Source organism: Dama dama, chromosome 9, assembly GCF_033118175.1.
Source record: "Dama dama isolate Ldn47 chromosome 9, ASM3311817v1, whole genome shotgun sequence".
Lineage (NCBI taxonomy): Eukaryota > Metazoa > Chordata > Mammalia > Artiodactyla > Cervidae > Dama > Dama dama.
Genome location: NC_083689.1, coordinates 16,854,028 through 16,872,225, shown reverse-complemented (window position 1 = coordinate 16,872,225; position 18,198 = coordinate 16,854,028). Strand labels below are relative to the sequence as shown.

Sequence of the window (18,198 nt, the reverse complement as noted above, 5' to 3'; positions counted from 1 at the left end):
AGACCACATGGTCGCCTCCTCCAAGGACACAGAGACCCCTGGGAGCACAGGAAGGACAGAGCCAAACCCAGCTTTTCCTCTTTCCAGAGCATCAAGTCATACAGAAACCAGTGCTGAAATAGTCAGAGGTACGACTTCCCCTCTGGGCCACCCATCTCCCTCAGGGGAAGGGACAACAAGGAGTGTCTTCACGCTTAGCACATCCCCTGATGCCACAGACTCACCCAGCATCTCCACAGTCAGCACCTTGGCTTGGCAAGGGTCATCTGGACCAGGCACCCCCAGCATCACCCAGGTTCCAAGAGTGAAAACCACATCCCCTTCCACCACCTCCATCTCAGAGGAGACCAATATCCATCCATCATTAACTAGAAATGAGACCAAGGAAACCTTCAGTGGATCTACAGCTCCACCTGAACTCTCTGTTCCTGGAAGGGAGAGTAATTGGACGACTACCTCTGCCCCTTCCCCAAATTTGAGCACCACTAACAGCAGAGAGACAAGTACAGCTCAGGTCTCTCCATCACACCCAGGGAGGGCGCTCAGAAGCCCCCACACCATTTCTGAAAGGCATATCCCCAGCACAGCTCCCCCTGAGAGCTCTGACTTCTCCAGGACTCCTGTTTCCAGCACCTCAGCAGAAGCATCATGGAGCAGTGCAGGTACAGGTCAATACTTACCTGGATCCCAGCTCACCAGGTGGACAGAGACAAGCCCTGGAATAAAGATAGTGACCAGTGAAACTGGTCCTGTCACCATTTCCCCTGGTACCTGGGGGGTTGTTGGCTCCACCACCCCAAGGTCAAGCTCCACTGAAACAGCATCACCCAGAGAAACATCTTCAGACACTCCCATCCCAGAAGCCACAACCAGACAAACAGCTAAGGAGTTTATATCTCTAACCGAGATCTCACGGACAGGTGACAGTGATACAAGGACCAGCCAGGGTACAACCTACCTAACTAGAAGAGACACAGCTTCCTCTGAAACAACTACACATTTGACCCCGGCCATCAGCAGTGCCCCAGTGTCCACGGCTACAGCAGTGACCACAGGGGCTCCTGGCTCAAGTGCTCCAGCAGGGACAACCCCCACATCAAGCAAGGTTTTTTCCAAAATACCTGAGATGTTGTCTACAGGGAAGCCAGATTCTAGGGAGGGAACCAGCCAGGTTCTGACTCCATCCAACCCTGGACATCACTTCTCCTCTCCCAACAGCACACCTGTAGGAGACAGCATGATACCCACCAGCCCTCCTCTGCTATTGTCCACCTCAGGTCCTGGTGATACATCACAGATCGGCACAGCTTCAGACCACACGGTCACCTCCTCCATGCACACAGAAACCACGGCAAAGACAGAGCCCAGCTCGGCTTTCCCTATTTTCCAAACACTAACTGATGCAGAAACTAGTGCCAAAAGAGTCAGAGGTACCACTTTCCCTCTGGGCCACCCAGCTCCATTAGGGGAAGGGACAGCAAGGACTGTCCTCATGCTTAGTACATCCCCTGATGCCACAGACTCACCTAGCATCACAACAGCCAGCACCTTGGTTTCGGAAGTTTCAGCTGGCCTGGCCACCCTCAGCATCACCCAGGTTCTGGGAGTGAAAACCACATCCCTTCCCACCACCTCCGTCTCAGAGGAGACCAGCACTCATCCATCTATGACTGAGAAACATACCAGAGAAACTTTGACAGCACCTGTGGCTCCATCTGTGACCTCTGCTCCTGGAAGGGAGAATAAGTCGGCCACCACCTCTGCCCCCTCCCCGGGCTCCAGTTCTGCAGACGGCAGGGGGACAAGCTCAATTCAGGTCTCAAAATCCCATCCAGGATGGGAGCTCAGAACACCACACACCACTTCTGAAAGACACAGCCCCAGCACAACTGCCCCTGAGAGCTCAGACACCTCCAGGACACTTGATTCCAGCACCCCAAGAGAAGCATCATGGACCAATGCAGGTACAAGTGAACCCTCAACTGAACCCCAGGCCACTTGGGAGACAGAGACGAGTTCTGGAGAGGAGACACTGACCAATGAGACAGGCCGTATCAGCACCTCCTATGATACCTGGGTGGATTCTGAGTCCACTGAGCCAAGTATAAGCTTCACTGAAACAGCATCGCCTGGAGGAACAGCTTCAGACACACCCACCCTAGAAGCCCCAACTGGACAAACCACCGAGGAGTTTACATCTCCCACTGAGGTCGCTCAGACAGGTGACAGCGACACAAGGACCAGCCAGGATACAACCTACCAAACTAGCAGAGACACAGCTTCCTCTGAAACAACTACACATTTGACCCCGGCCATCAGCAGTGCCCCAGTGTCCACGGCTACAGCAGTGACCACAGGGGCTCCTGGCTCAAGTGCTCCAGCAGGGACAACCCCCACATCTAGCAAGGTTTCTTCCGCAATTCCAGAAGTCTTATCTACAGGGAATCCTGATTCTGGGGAGCCAAGCAGCTGGGGTCTGACTCCATCAACCTCCAGACACCATTTTTCCTCTCCTGAAACCAGCCCTGCAGGAGATATCATGAAAAGCACCAGCCCTCCTCTGTTGATGTCCACTTCAATTCCTGATGATACAGCATCAGGGCTCGGCACATCCTCAGGTCTTAAGTTCACCTCCTCTGTGCACATAGAGACCCCTGAGACCACAGTGAAGACAGAGGCCAGCTCGGCCTTCCCTCCCTCCAGTACGCTCAGTAATGCAGAAACAGGTACTGGAAGAGTCAGAGGTATGACTTCCACTCTGCTTCTCTTCTCTATTGGGCAAAGGGACAAACGTGTCCTCAGGCTTGGCATCTCTCTTGATATCACAGGTTCACCCACCCTCCCCACACACACCCCCTTGGCTCCAGAGGGGTCAGCTAATCCTCGTCCCCTCAACCTTGTCAGTATTTCTCAAAAGAAATCCACTTTTCTCTCTTCACCCCTTCCTCCTCAGCAAGACCAACAGCCACCTATTTATTGTTAACACTGTTGAGTTGCTGAGTCGTGTCCAACTCTTTTGTGATCCCATGGACTGTTCCCACCAGGCTCCTCTGTCCATGGCCTTCTCCAGGCAAGAATACTGGAATGGGTTGCCAGTTCCTTCTTCAGATGATCTTTCTGACCCAGGGATCGAACCTGTCTCTCCTGCATTGGCAGGCAGATTCTTTACCACTGAGCCAGCTGGGAAGCCCCACCTACTGGAGAGGAAAGCAAGGGAAATTTTGAATCTATCCGTGTCTCAACCTGAGACCCCTACTTGCAGTTTAATCACCACCTAGGTCATCACCTCTGCCCCCTACCCACCGCTTCCTCACCATGAAAACACACAGCATACATTCAACTCAGTTTTCTTCATCCCACCTAGGGAGTTAGCTCAGAGATGCAAGCAGTGCCTCAGTTACAAACTCCACCAGGACAGCCCTTCTCGCCCATCTAGGACTTCTGATTTGCTTCTGCAGCAGTGATATCCAACAATGGCACTTTTATTTATTTCACTGTATGTCTAAAGAATCTGGCCAGCGACCAGTTTAATTTTTTATTTAATAATTTATTTATTTATTTCTGACTATGCTGGGTCTTTGTTGCTGCAAGGGCACTTCTCTAGTTGTGGTGAGCAGACACTACTCTTTAATAGCAGTGCTCGGGCTTCTCATTGCTGTGGCTTCTCTCTTTGCGGAGCACAGACTCTAGTATGTGCGCGTTTGCAGTTCCTGGGCTCTGGATCACAGGCTCAATATTTGTGTTGCAGGGGCTTAGTTGCTCCCAGGCACATGGGATCTTCCTGGACCAGAAATCAAACCTGTGTTGCCTGCATTGTCAGGCGGATTCTTAATCACTAGGCCACCAGGGAAGCCCCAGAGACCAAGTTTTGAACTTCAGACAAGATAACGTTTGGGCTTCCCTGCTGACTCAGATGGTAAAGACTCTGTCTGCAATGCGGAAGACCCAGATTGAATCCCTGAGTTGGGACGATCCCCTGGAGGAGGGCATGGCAACCCACTCCTGTATTCTTGCTTGGAGAATTCCACGGACAGAGGAGCCTAATAGACTACAGTCCATGGTGTCTCAGAGTCAGACATAACTGAGCGACTAACAATTTCATTTCAACACTTTCAAGATAATGTTTCACACCAACCACTATTTCAGCCTCTGCCTTTTCTCTCCTTGCTTCTGTGGTGGTCCCTAAACTTAATTCTCCAACAACGACCTCCATGGAAAGGATTTCTCTTAGGAAGAACCCATAGCCACACTCACAGCAGAGACACAAGTGGCCCACTCACTGTTCATTCTCTAGCTCCCACCAATGTAAAATCCACAAGGGGCTCTGAGTGTGAAAGAAAGATGGGAACAAGCCACTTGCCCATTGGAACCACATCTCCCTGTGACACATCTACAGATTTTTCTTGGCCAAGAACAGTGTCCTAAACTCAATGTCTCCATTTCAGTCAGTGGGTGCTTCTAGCTCCAGCCCTCAAGCCAATTAGTTGGCACATTTTCTTTTTTTTTTTTAATTTTATTTATTTTTTGAACTTTTTATTTTGTATTGAAAGTGAAAGTCACTCAGTCACGTCCAACCCTTTGTGACCCCATGGAATATTCCATGGAATTCTCCAGGCCAGAATACTGGAGTGGGTTGCCGTGCCCTCCTCCAGGGGATCTTCCCAACCCAGGGATCGAATCCAGGTCTCCCGCATTGCAGGTGGATTCTTTACCAGCTGAGCCACAAGGGAAGCCCAAGAATACTGGAGTGGGTAGCCTATCCCTTCTCCAGAGGATCTTCCCGACCCAGGAATCAAACCAGGGTCTCCTGTATCGCAGGCAGATTCTTTACCAGCTGAGTTACCAGGGAAGCCCATTTTGTATTGGTATATAGCCAACTAAAATGTTGTGATAGCTTAGGGGAACAGTGACAGGACTCAGCCATACATATACATGTGTCCATTCTCTCCTAAACTCCCCTCCCCTCCAGGCTGCCGTGTGACATTGAGCAGAGTTCCATATGCTATACAGTAGCTCTTTGTTGGTTATCCATTTTAAATATAGCAGTGTGTACATGACCTTCCCAGTGTCCCTAACTATCCCTTCCCCTGGCAACCATAAGTTCATTTTTAAGTCTGAGTCTCTTTCTGTTCTGTAAGTTCATTTGAATCATTTCTTTTTAGATTCTACATATAAGGGATATCATATGATATTTCAAATGGCATTATTTAATTCTTTTTAATGACTGAGTAATATTCCATTGTATATATGTACCACCTTTTTCTTTCTTTCCTTTTTTTGCCATGGGTCTGGCTTGTAGGATCTTAGTTCCCCAACCAAGGATCCCGCCTGCACCCCTGGCAGTGAAAGTGAGTCCTAACCCCTGAACCACCAGGGAATTCCCAGTTGGCACATTTTCTGATGCACTCTATCATTTGACCCCTGGTGGGATTACACTTTCTGGGATTGGAACCAGCCCACCTCTGACTCCACAAACAGTTGCAATTCACCCATCTCCTGCGCCTGGCTCTGCTAGAAGCAACCGGCTCTATATTTCATCTTCATCTCCTTCAGTTCTCATTTACAAAGTCACAGTGACTATATTTTTCAGTAGGAGAGTCACCACAAGCATGTTAAAGGATAAAACTGAAACTAGTAAATGGGAACAGTTCAAGTTACCTTCTATGACTTCCTTATCATCAAGGCATATCCCCACAAGTGTTGATATACGGAAGCATACCTCTGGTCCCCATGGGTATTCCACCTCATTCCCTCAATGGAGTTGTCAGAAGGGAGAGTCTATACCCCTAGCATCCACCTAATTTTAATTTTATTTATTTATTTATTTGGCTGAGCTGTGTCTTAGTTGCAGCATGTGAACTCCTAGTTACAGCATGCGAACTCTTAGTTGCAGCGTGTGGGATCTAGTTCCCTGAGCAGGGATCGAACCCCTGCACACTGCATTGGGAGCTCTGAGTCTTAGCCACTAGACCACCAGAGAAATCCCCACCCACAGAACCTAACTTTTAATCAACTAACACATCCAACTTCACATCCACACATCCACAGCCTTCACATACCAGCTCCAAGAATGCCAGAACCACCAACCTCATTTCCTGCGCCCGGCTCTGCTAGAAGCAGCCAGCTCCATGTTTTGTCCTCATCTCCCCTGCTCACACTTACAACGTCTCTGCAGTATCCTTCACCTCCCCTTTCAGTTTCCACTTATCTCATAGGTTCATTCTACTATCTATATGCAACTAGTGACATTTTTAGCATCCTTGAGCCCAGATTCAGGTCCTTCCAGCCAGAGCCTAGCTTTTCCCTCCCCAGCGGTAGAGTGTGTGTGATAATAATTATAAAAGAATGATAAAAGAAAATGACAAAATGAGTAATCAAGAAATATTTTTACATGTTAACTAACCAGATATAATAACTCCAGATATTATTCTGATTTTGCTTTATGTGGAGTCCAAACCATAAGAGTGAAAAATTAAACAATGGTGAATTCACACATTATAAGTGATGGAGGCACTTCCCTGATTATCCAGTAGTTGAGCCAAGGGTGCAGGTTCAATCTCTGGTTGGGAAACTAGGATCCCACATGCCACAGTGTGGCCATAAATAAATAATAAAGGAGAATCTGGTGTTTTTTAATTTTACTTATTCAGTGGTTTATTTTTGGCTGTGCTGGGTCTTCGTTGCTGTGTGCTGGCTTTCTCTAGTTGCAGCAAGTGGGGGTTACTCTCTAGTTGCAGTAAATGGGCTTCTCATTGTGGTGGCTTCTCTTGTTGTGAAGCACAGGCTCTAGGCATGCAGGCTTCAGTAGTTGCAGCTCCCAGGCTTTAGAGTACAGGCTCAGTAGTTGTGATGCATGGACTCAGTTGCTCCATGGCATGTGGGAAATTCCCAGACCAGGGATCAAACTTATGTCCCCTGCATTGGATTGCAGACTCTTAACTACTGCACCACCAGGGAAGCCCTCAATATATTTTTTTTAAGTGATGGAGACATACTATCACAAATGTTTTTGCTTGAGACCAATCAGCAGTCCCACTACTTTCCACAATTAAGACCCAGGTCATATTGTGGGTTTGATTTCATGCCAATAAGAGAATCATTCCTTCCAGAGTGCCTTCTCAGAGGCAGATGAGGCTCAGATACTGAGCCAGGATCTAGCAAGAGCATTTCTTGTGGATGTGCATCTTAGGGAATGGGAGACTGACACTTCTGTCCCCTTCTTCCTCAGGGTCAGTGGCAACCACCACCGTGGATCTGAGGGACAAGGAACCTGGAGGCACCACACGGCCAATGGGTAGCTTCACATCTCTGGAGACCATCAGTCTGGGTATGTGGGATCATATTTTGGTACATAATGCTTGAGTCTTTTCTCCTGGTCTTTGGAGTAACAGGCTTCCCTGGTGGCTGAGCAGTAAAGAACCTGCCTGCCAATATAGGAGATGCAGATTTGATCCCTCAGTCAGCAAGATCCTCTGGAGTAGGAAATGGCAACCCACTCCAGTATTCTTGCCTGGGGAATTCCATGGACAGAGGAACCTAGTGGGCTACAGTCCATGGGGTTGCAAAGAGTCGGACGTGACTGAGTGACTAACAGTTTCACTTTGAAGTAAGATAATTGTCTATGTTCCAGATTCTAGTAGATAATCACAACTTTCTACTTTTGTACTCAGAGGCTATTGATACTCATTTTTAGGGAGATTTCTAATCTGACCTCTAACATGAATTGCTTCTGTTTGGTAATTTATATCCACAAGACCCAATTGCTTTCACTTAGGAATGAATATAGTGACTCTACAAGTCAGCAGACAAATATGAAGGGCTTTCCTAAAACAGGCACTATCTATCTTATAGATCAGGGGTTGCCATGAGCAGGAAACATAAAATGAGATGCCATAGGTTTATTTTATAGGACAATTAGTTGCTAAGATGATTATAACATAAAGTGAAAGAATTCTTGTCCACTGTTACAGCTTTCGATACATGGCTTGTAGTTGAGAGGAGGTATTCACTTAAAATGCTTAGAATGATGCAAAACTTCACTGAGAGTTTGTCTAGGACATTCTTGAAAGTTTATACTTTTATCATTTTTTTTACATCTGCTGTTTCTTTGCAGTAGCTTAATGTTTGAAATTATTTTGTGGAATTTTTTTAGTAAATATTCAAATGTGGCAATAGTGTCTTTTAAATATCCCCAAGCCCATGAGTCTTTGAAAATATTTTTTATATATACAGTAATGTTATGTGTAAATATATAAGTGGTACAAGTTTAAAGGATGTTAATGTTCTATATTTTTTCCTGATATATTGTCTAATTGTTTACAGTTCTGAAGAATTCTAATAAAAGTATAAATATATGATAATAATTTTACATGTCCCTCTGTGCTAGAAGATAAAAGGTTTCTGTTCTTTTTTGATGACAGAAGTGAAAGTGTATAAAAATATATAGGAAGAAGGGAACTTTCTTGGGGGTACAGTAGTTAAGAACCAACATGCTAAGGCAGGAGACACAAGTTCAATCCCTGATCTAGGAAAATTTCACACACCATGGGGCAATTAAGCCTATTCACCACAACTGCTGAAACCCACACACCCTACAGCTCATGCTCCACAAGAGAACTCACTGCAATGAGAAGCCTAGGCACCATAACTAGAGAGTAGCCCCTGCTTGCTGCAACGAGAGAATGCTTACATGCAGCAATGAAGACCCACCATAGCCAAAAAATATTTAAATAAAGAAAGAAAGAAAAAGAACAGAATAAACTCAAAGTATAAGGAAGGAAATAAAAGTTTAAAAAAGAGGAGCAATATCCTCCCTTGTTCCATAGGGAATATTCAATGAGTCAGCTCAATTCTGATTCTTAAGACAATTGAAATGGACTTATCCACATAGCTTGGCTCCATAGGAAGGACCATAATGAACATGTATGCCCTTTTGAGCACATGTCCCACCAGCCTTCAAGACTCTGCAACCAACTTTGTTATGATCACCAAAGTAACCCCAAGTTGGGCCTTCCCTGGCAGTCCAGTGGTTAAGACTCCACGCTTCCACTGCAAGGGTCATGGGTTTGATTCCTGGTCAGGGAATTAAGATCCCACATGCTGAGCAGTGTGGCCAAAAAAAAAAAAAAAGTAGCCAAATGTTCAGTGACAGATAAATCTGAACTCAGAACCATGATATGGGTCAGCTCCAGAGTCATTCCTTCCATTACCCTGAGTGAAAAGACAATGACAGCTAAATAGCAGCTATAATACATAGACCTGTGGGTGATGCTTATTCCTCTGCTAGCCCAAGGTCAGAGCAGACAGCCGGAAGTGACCTGACACTGCGTGTCTCCTCTGTGGATACAGACATAGCTGTTACCACCTCTAGAGCCTACATTATCTCAACCTTGGACTTCTGGTAGACCAGAAGACTCAACCACTATCAGCCTTATCAGTGTTGCAAGAGAGACTACTGATTACCTTCTCTTCAATGGGGCCAAAGTCTGAGTCCATCACAGGACAGGAGACCATTGAAACTACATCTCCACCTGGGGCCCTTTCTGTGACATCATTTCCTGCAGAGCTAACAGTCGAGGGTGGGGACCTCACTCAGGAGGTCATCACCTCCAGTCCCAAGGGAGCAAGGTCAGTTTCACCTTTAATGCCTACCCCACAGAGGAGGCTTCAAAACCACACACAGCACCCAAGCACCAGGGACTTCTCCATGGACTTCCACAGGCACAGCTGGCCACTTACAAGGTTTTCCTGAGGTCAATAATACAGGAAGAACATCATCCTCCTCAGCAACGGCCACAGCAACAGGATCTACCCGTCATTCTTCAATTTTCACTGGAATGATTCTGGCTTCTCTATAGTCCCCTTGTTCAGATAAAAATCACGGACTTCAGCACAAGACTAGAAGCCTTAAGTCCAAGGAACATAAGCACATCTGCTCCCACTGCAATTTTTCCTGATGACCAGGAGGTGAGCGCTCTGAGATTTGAGGTACAAACTTGACTCCTAAGGATCTGAAATAACAGCCCTCCCTGTTTTCATTACTTCTCTTGAGCTGCCAAGCACACAGACTGACATAATGGCTCCCCTCCAGCCTTTATGCCTGATGTCTCCACTTTGGATTTGGCCCCTAGAAGATCTGTGTCTTCAGCATCTATAATAGGTTCAGTTCTTGTTGGAACCACAAGATCTCAAGGAGTCACCTCAGGGTCCAGTGATAACTCATCTATCTCATTGCTGCCATTCCCTCCAAGGACCATGACAGATGGGGTCACGTTGCCTCAGACAAACAGTAGCACCGAAGTGTCCATCACTGGAGATCTTGTGCTCACCAGTGGAGAGCCAGAGCAGAGCTCCATGCTCTCTCCCATCATGACTTCTATATCTTCGAGACAGAAGCCCACAGTTTCAGTGACTCTTCCTGGAGAGATCACATCTCCAGTGAGAACCCTAACCCTCAATTCAAGTGCCCAGGGACAGAGTCTAGGGGCTCCTATATTGGAAATGACAGATCCATCCATCTCTAGAAGTGAAGTACAGACAACTTGGACCACACAACTGACCACAGAAATAGCATCAATCTCTTCCATCTCCCTGGAGACAATCAAGGAGTTCTCTCACTTTCCTGGACCGCTGAAGACCACAGAGCTTGTGGGCACAAGCACGGAATCTGGGATCAAGAAATCTCCAATTTTGATCAGTAGTTCACATGATAGACTGGCCATTTCCAAGACCACCCCAGACACAGAGATGAATCGTTTGACAGAAGCAGCAGTGACCACTCATCAGGCTATCAGTTCTGGTTCTGAGCCATGTTCCTCTGCCCTTGCACACTCAGCGTCTCACAAGACCATTTCTTCAGTGGTTACTACATCCACTGTGGAGACCACCAACCTGTCTCAGACATTTTCCACTTATCCTGTGTCTACCAGGACTCAGGAAGAACCTGTTTCCACTGAAACCTCTGGGCCAAGGGAGACCTGCTCAGTCATAGAGAGAAGCATGATCCCTTCTCAGATGTATGGTGCTGCTACTACTGATGTCACCAGGAATGTGTTCACACCTCTGGACAGAATATGTAGCCCAGGCCCTACTCAGTCCTTGGGGATATCCAGTATCTTCAAAGGAACCAATGCCAACAGTTCTACCTCCTCTTCCAACAGTTCTACAACAGAATCTTTACATATTACCTTTACAACATCAACAGGTCCCACTAGGATGAAGCCTGGGGATGCAGTTGTTCTGGACAAAACAATGACAGATTCTTGGGAAGGGATACCCTTGGATATGACTAAGATGACTGCTCCTGTGAGCAGAGGTCCAGGGACACTATCATGGAGAAGCTTTTTCTCTAAAGAAGAAACCAGGTTTCTCTTTTCCCCAGTCTCTTTTCCCAGCTTCATCTTACCTTCCTCCAGTTCCTCTGAAGCATGGGAACCCACAGTCCTCATGTCACTTCCTCCTGCTTCAGAACCAACACCAGTCACATTATCCACAAACATTCAGTCTCAGAAAACCAACACTTTCCCATGTACTGGATCCCCAGAAGATTCCTGCTGGTCCCTGAGCACTGCTACAGGAGAGGACAGGACCCCTGGGATGACCACTGTGGACATCACCACTTCAGTGGCTAAGGATGAACCATCAAATGTCCCCATATCTGGCATAGCTGAGCCTACACTTACCAAGGAGAGCTCCTCTGGTGCAGAGTTCAGATCTGCTCCAGTACCTGACAGTTCCACCCCATTTACAAGTAAGAACCCTGAATTCCTTTGCATTGGAATTCTAAGCTTTTGTGGATGTGACTGAATGGGAGAAGACGGCTGTCAGGGATCTGCTTTAATACCACCTAAGCAGAATCTACCTTAAAAAATATTTATGTATTTAGCTGTGTTGGGTCTTAGTGGCAGCATGTGGGATCTTCATTGAGTCATGCGGGATTTTTCATTTCAGTGCACAGACTTGCTATTAAATAGCATATAATATCACTTATATGTGGAATCTAAAATACAACACAAATGAGCATACCTATAAAACAGAATCAGACTTACAAACATAGAGAACAGACTGTGGTTGCCAAGTGGGCCAGGAGTGGGGAGGGAAGGATTGAGAGTTTGGGATTAGCAGATACAAACTACTATATATAGGATGGATAAACAAGGTTCTACTGTACAGCACAGGTAACTATTCAATATGCTGTGATAAAGCATAATGGAAAAGAATATTTAAAAGAATATATAATATGTATAACTGAATAACTTTGCTGTATAACAGAAATTAATACAACATTGTAAATCAAATATACTTCAATAATTTTTTTAAAAGGAAAAAATTATGTTCTTTTTTTGGTCAGAAAATTATTTTCTTGAAACCAATCAGATGAGAAGTCCCCACAATTAACAAAAAGCTTTTCATCCCCTATGACCATCTTGAGGGTTTGATTTAATATAAAATTTAATGTAAAAGAGACAGTTATTCTTTAAATCCCTTCTGAGAGATAAATGAGGGCATTGCTAATCCAGTGTCTAGTAGGAATGGTCCTCACAGATCTATATTCTTAGGGAATTCGAAGGTAACACCTCTGTCTTCTACTTCAGGGCCAGATGAGTCTGTGGGCGCTATCACCAGGGAGCCAAGTCAAGAAGAACGTGGAGGTACCGCCCGGCCAACCAGTAATCCTGCATCTCTTATGACTACGATCAGTGTGGGTAAGTAGGAGCACCATCTCTATCTCTTTTTTTTTTCACCATTTTATTTATTTACATTCGGATGTGCTGGGTCTTTGTTGACACATGGGCTTTTCTCTAGTTGTGGTGAGCTGGAGCTACTCTGTACTTGCGATACATGGGCTTCTCACTGAGGTGACTTCTCTTGTTGCAGAGCATGGGCTCTGGAGTGTGAGGGCTTCAGTAGTTGTGGCTCACCGGCTTAGTTACTCCAAGGAATGTGGGATCCTCCCAGACCAGGGATCGAACCCATGTCTCTTGCACTGGCAGATGGATTCTTATCCATGAGCCACCAGGGAAGCCCATCATCTCTATTTCCTTCAAGGCTATCCCATTTGGGTCCTTTCCTTCATCTCTGGGGTCAAAAGTTGGATTGTTTAAGGAAGTAAAATGACAAGGTTTGAAATTGATTTCTTTGGCTTTTTGCCCCTCTGAGGATGTTGATTGTTTTTTTCCTAGAGGTTGTATTCATGGAACACGTTTATTGCTTCACCCTAGTTATTTGTATTGTTCTTAATAGTAGCCAATCAATTCAACAGAAAATGTCACAGGGCCAGTTCTCTGCACACTTTCTGTTTCTAAATCAGAGATCATCACTGGAATCTTGTGTTGACAGGAAGGACTCAGACAGACTTAAGGTAATATAGATTTCTTTTGTTGCAGTAGAAGAAGGGATCATGGTCTTTGGCCATTCCAACATAGTGAGAATAATCTGCAAAAGTGGTCCCCAGGAAGAGTGCTCTTAGAAGGTTAGGCTTTTCTCACCCCTGTGGCAGTTACATGTCCTTCTCCTCAAGGATGGGAAATGGGTTCAGGGAGACAGATGAATTTGAAAGAGGTTGAAGGTAAAGAAAAAAAATTCTGTTGCCCTTCTAGTCTCTTGCTTCTCAAATAGAAATCCTTATGTGGCTTTTCAGTGAACTAAGATTTAGGACATCTAGAGGAGGCTGCAAGTTGTAAGTTGAAACTGGTTCAGCAAGAGCAGGCACCAAGGAGAAAGGTAAAAACAGTAGGGAAAGTCTCTAGCATGGGTAGAGTCCAGATTCAGCACGCCCTTCCTTGTACAGAGTCTTTGTAGGGTATGCAGTACACTGGGTTCCAGGTAACAGTTTCTCCTGAGCAAACAACATGGGTCAAAGCCCTCACCCCACTCACCCTAACCCCAACCCACTTTGATCCATCTTTGGGATGGTCAGTATGTTCCCTGGTGTCCAGACTCTGGAAGTGTGGTAGGAAAGGGTAAACATTCCTTTCTGGAGAAGAAGGAAATATTTTGAATTGAAATCACAGGAAGGGACAAATTATACTGTCAACCAGGAGGACACCCTTTCTGTACCATTTGCATATCTCCTACCAACTCGCTTTCTAATCACAGGTATGTCCACAAGAAGCCCAGAAATGGCTACAGCTTTGAAAATCATAAGCTCCCAGGAGCCCAACATCAGCCCAGAGACCACGTACACTCTGGAAAATTCTCAGAAGACTTCAACAGCAGCTGTCCCTATGGTGACCGCTGTGGAACCAGCCACCCTTCAGTCCATGGCCACAGGGAGTGGCCGCAGCAGCCTCCCTCACTCACCCACAGGATTCGTGACAGCAGCCAAGCCACCAGCAAAAGGGAGAGCAGCTACGGAATGGGTCTCACCCTCCCCATCTGAGGACTGGACCAACACCCACCTTGGGACTCCAGAAGGGACCAACAAGTCACTGGGCACAGTGTCCTCTATCCCCCTAGGGTCAGTTCCTAAAGTCACCATAGGGACTAGCCCACAAAGCAGCCCAACTCAGATTCCAAGGACAACTGGAATGAGTTTCCCTACATGGCTTGGCTCTGCTAGAGGGACCACAGTGGACACACGTGTCTCTCTGAGCACATCTTCCACTAGTCCTAAAGACACTGCAGCCATCCCAAACTCTGTGACAACCCAGCCAGTAACCATGAGCTCAGAGACAGATAGACCTGAACTTATAACCCAGACAAAGGTCAGCCCCACAGTCATTCCTTCCACTGTCCTGAGTAAAAAGACAATAACAGATGAACAGCAGTCGAGCATATCCATGAGTGAGGCTTATTCATCTGCCAGCCTGAGGTCAGAGCAGACAACTGGGAGGGCCCTGACTCTTGGTGGATCTCCTGGGACCACAGACATGTTGCCTAAAACCTCCATAGAACCGACCATATTAGCAACTCTGACCTCTGAAAGCCAAGCCATGACCCGCCTCACTAATGCCTCAGAAGGAAAAACAACCTCTTCACCATCTGTCACATTCCCCTCAATGGGGTCTAAGATGCTGGCGGCCATCACAAGTGTAGTGACCAGTGATGTTGCCTCTAATCTTGGGCAACTATCACAGACCTCATCTCCTGCAGCAGTGAGCACCATGGATGTAACCACAGCCCCCACTCCAAGTACCATCACCACCATCACCACCATGGAAACCAACTCAGTCCTGACTACCATGCCTAACCTGAAGGAGAATGTGAGCACCATGGATAGCACCCTGGCCACAGAGACCAGCACATCTGCTCTTGAGCACCCACTCACGTGGTCATCTACAGCTTCACCAGCCCCAGCGTTTGGTCCCTGGACCATCACAAACATGACTTCACGCTTGGAAGCCACAGGTTCTCCTACAGCAATTTCTGCAATGGGTACAACTTCATCCTTAGCATCAAGCACTGAGTCAGGTTCTGAGTCTACCTCCTCTGACCTTGTGAGTATTGTCAGAACCAGCCTAACCATCCCATTCACCCATGCTTCAGCTGAAAAGACAGAGGCCAGCACAAGTGTAAGAGCATCGAGTCCTTTAGACAAAACTACATCTGTGCCCATCTCAACTTCTGTTGTTGAGAAGATGAGCACCTCATTTGCTGACATTTTAAGCACCAGTTGGACTCCCAGTAGAAGACAAACGGAAGCCATGCATGTCTCAATGGCTTCTATGGACCATCCAGATACAAAGATTATCCCCAAGGTCCTCCCATCCACTCCTCTGCCTGATTCTCTGTCCACTCTTGACTGGGTCAGCAGGAGTTCTGTGTCATCAGCTGTAACCACTACCTCAGCTCATCAAGGGGTCACAACTCCTCCCAAATTCCCTCTGGAGAACATGATCAACACAACTACCTCGCAGCCAGCAACCTCCATAGGGGACATTACAAGTAGTGTCACTCCTGCTACAATAGTAAGTAGCTCTAAAGTCACTTTATCAGGGAGGCCAGATCTTGCTAGCAAGGAAGCAGAGAACAGTTCTCCCCAGCTTTCCACCACAGCTGCTGCAGATTCAGGACATGTGTCTATACCAGAAGCAACAACTCGGGATTTAATCCCACACACAGTAAGAACACCATCTCCAACTCCCCAGGAGAATGAAATAAGGACTTCTACAATGGAGGCAAGTGTTTCCACCTGGACAGTGAAAGAACAAAGCTCAAGCACATCTCTGACCTCCGAGGTCTCTTTTGTCTCAGAAGGGACTATCAAGGAGGTTAGTGACTCCCCAGGCTCCTTAAGGATCACGAATCTACTGGGCATAAGCGTGGAATCTGGGACTACTTCATCTCCAATTTGGAAAAACAGCCCATCTGAGAGAAGAGCAACTTCTGAACCTACCACTGACAAAGAAGTAATTCACCCATCTGCAAACACAGTAGATACAACAGTATGGCCCTCAAGTTCTAAGCATGATCTTCATTCCACTGTCCCCACTCACTCAGAGTCATCCATGGGCACATACCTAATAAACACTACCTCCATCATGGGGAATACCATTGTTTCAGCACCAGCAACCACCTGGCCAGAATCCACAGGGGCTGGAAGAGAGCTTGATTACCCTCTGACCACTGAACTGAGGGAGTCCAATACTTACATGGATGCCAACTCAACCACAGAGATCGGCACTGTCCATTCCCCAAGTCATTTTGCTACTACTGGGGGGTCCAGGACAGAAGTCACTACCTCTGACAGAATTTTCAGCCCAGATCTAACTCAGTCCACAAGGTCGTCAGACATCACCAGGCCCTCTACCTTCCCTGACATGACGGAATCTGAAAGAAGGACCATCAGCATGCAAACAAGTCTTTCTAGGGCTACATCACTGGGTACACCTACCTTGGACACATTAGCCACAGCTTCCTCATCAGGGACTCACTTGGCTGTGACTCAGGGATTTCCACACTCAAAGATGACTGCTCTAACGAGCCAAGGTCCTGAAGATGTATCACGAACAATTCCTGCTTCTGTGGAAGAAACCACCTCTTTGTCTTCTGTGACACCCATCTCTGCCACAACCTCATCTTCTCACGTTGTGTTGACATTACAAGGGCAAAGTACCTCCTCTCCTCTACCTGTGACCTCACATCTCTTGCCTGAGAACTCTGGCCGGGGAAAGATCACAGACACATTGAGGCCCAGCCTGGAACCTGACACCAGTTTGCCACCAAATTTGAGCAGCAGCTCACTTGAGACTCCGGTCACCACAGAAACAAAAGCAATGGGTCCTTCCACAAACACAGCAGTGACACCTGTAGGGGATACCAGTTCTGGACGTGAATCACACTCTCCTGTCCTGGCCCCCGCACAGCCATCCAAAGCTACATCTTCAGTGGTTACCTCCTCTACCACGGGGGACATAACTGCTTTCACATCGATGTCTGGCTCATCTGAGACTATAAAGATTGAGAGAGAGTCCGTGTCGTCTCTGAATACTGGGCTTAGGGAGACAAGTACCTACCAGAAGACCATCTCTGCTACAGAAATAAGCACTGCCATTTCTAATGTGTCTACAAATGATGCTACTACTGAGGTCACGAGGACACAAGCTACCTCATCTAGCAGGATATCCATTCCAAGTCCTCACTTCAAAACTTTTCCAAACACACCTACAGAAAGCAGAACCAGCCCCTCCACATCCATGCTCATGACAGAATCTTCAGAAGTGACCGTCACCACCCAAACAGGTCCTCCAAGCATGACAACACAAAGTACCCTGACCTTGGACACATCAACTCCAGCCTCCGGGGAAGGAACCCACTTAGCTGTGACTCAGAAATTTCCGCAATCAGAGATGACCACTGTCATGAGCAAAGGTCCTGAAGATATGTCTTGGACAAGTCCCACCTCCATGGAGGAGACCAACTCTCCATCTTCCCTAGAACCCATTTTCACCACAACCTCACCTTCTGCACCTTTCATGTTACAAGGGAACAGTACCTTCTCTCCTGTGTCCAAAACCTCAGTCCTCACCTCTGACTTGGGAAAAACCAGAAAAGTGTTGGGCACAAGCTTGGAACCTGTGACCAGTACACCTGAAAGTGTGAACAACATCTCACAGGAGATACTAACCTTTTCAGAAGCCACCAGCGATACAGAAACAACTCATTCTTCAAGAATCACAGCAGTAACTGATATGGGGATCACTAGTTCAGCACACAAATCACAATTCACAGTCCCAGCCAACACAGAGTCACCCGAAG

General features: G+C 46.7%; 1 protein-coding gene across 1 annotated transcript in view; it reads left to right on the top strand.

Annotated features, from left to right (window-relative positions):
* LOC133062742 (mucin-16-like) overlaps positions 1 to 18,198 on the top strand; it is a 107,787-nt gene that overhangs the window by 14,563 nt on the left and 75,026 nt on the right. The window contains 3 exon segments of the mRNA XM_061152143.1: positions 7,229 to 7,327; positions 9,564 to 9,627; positions 16,781 to 18,144. Coding sequence (XP_061008126.1) covers positions 7,229 to 7,327; positions 9,564 to 9,627; positions 16,781 to 18,144 — 1,527 coding nt within the window.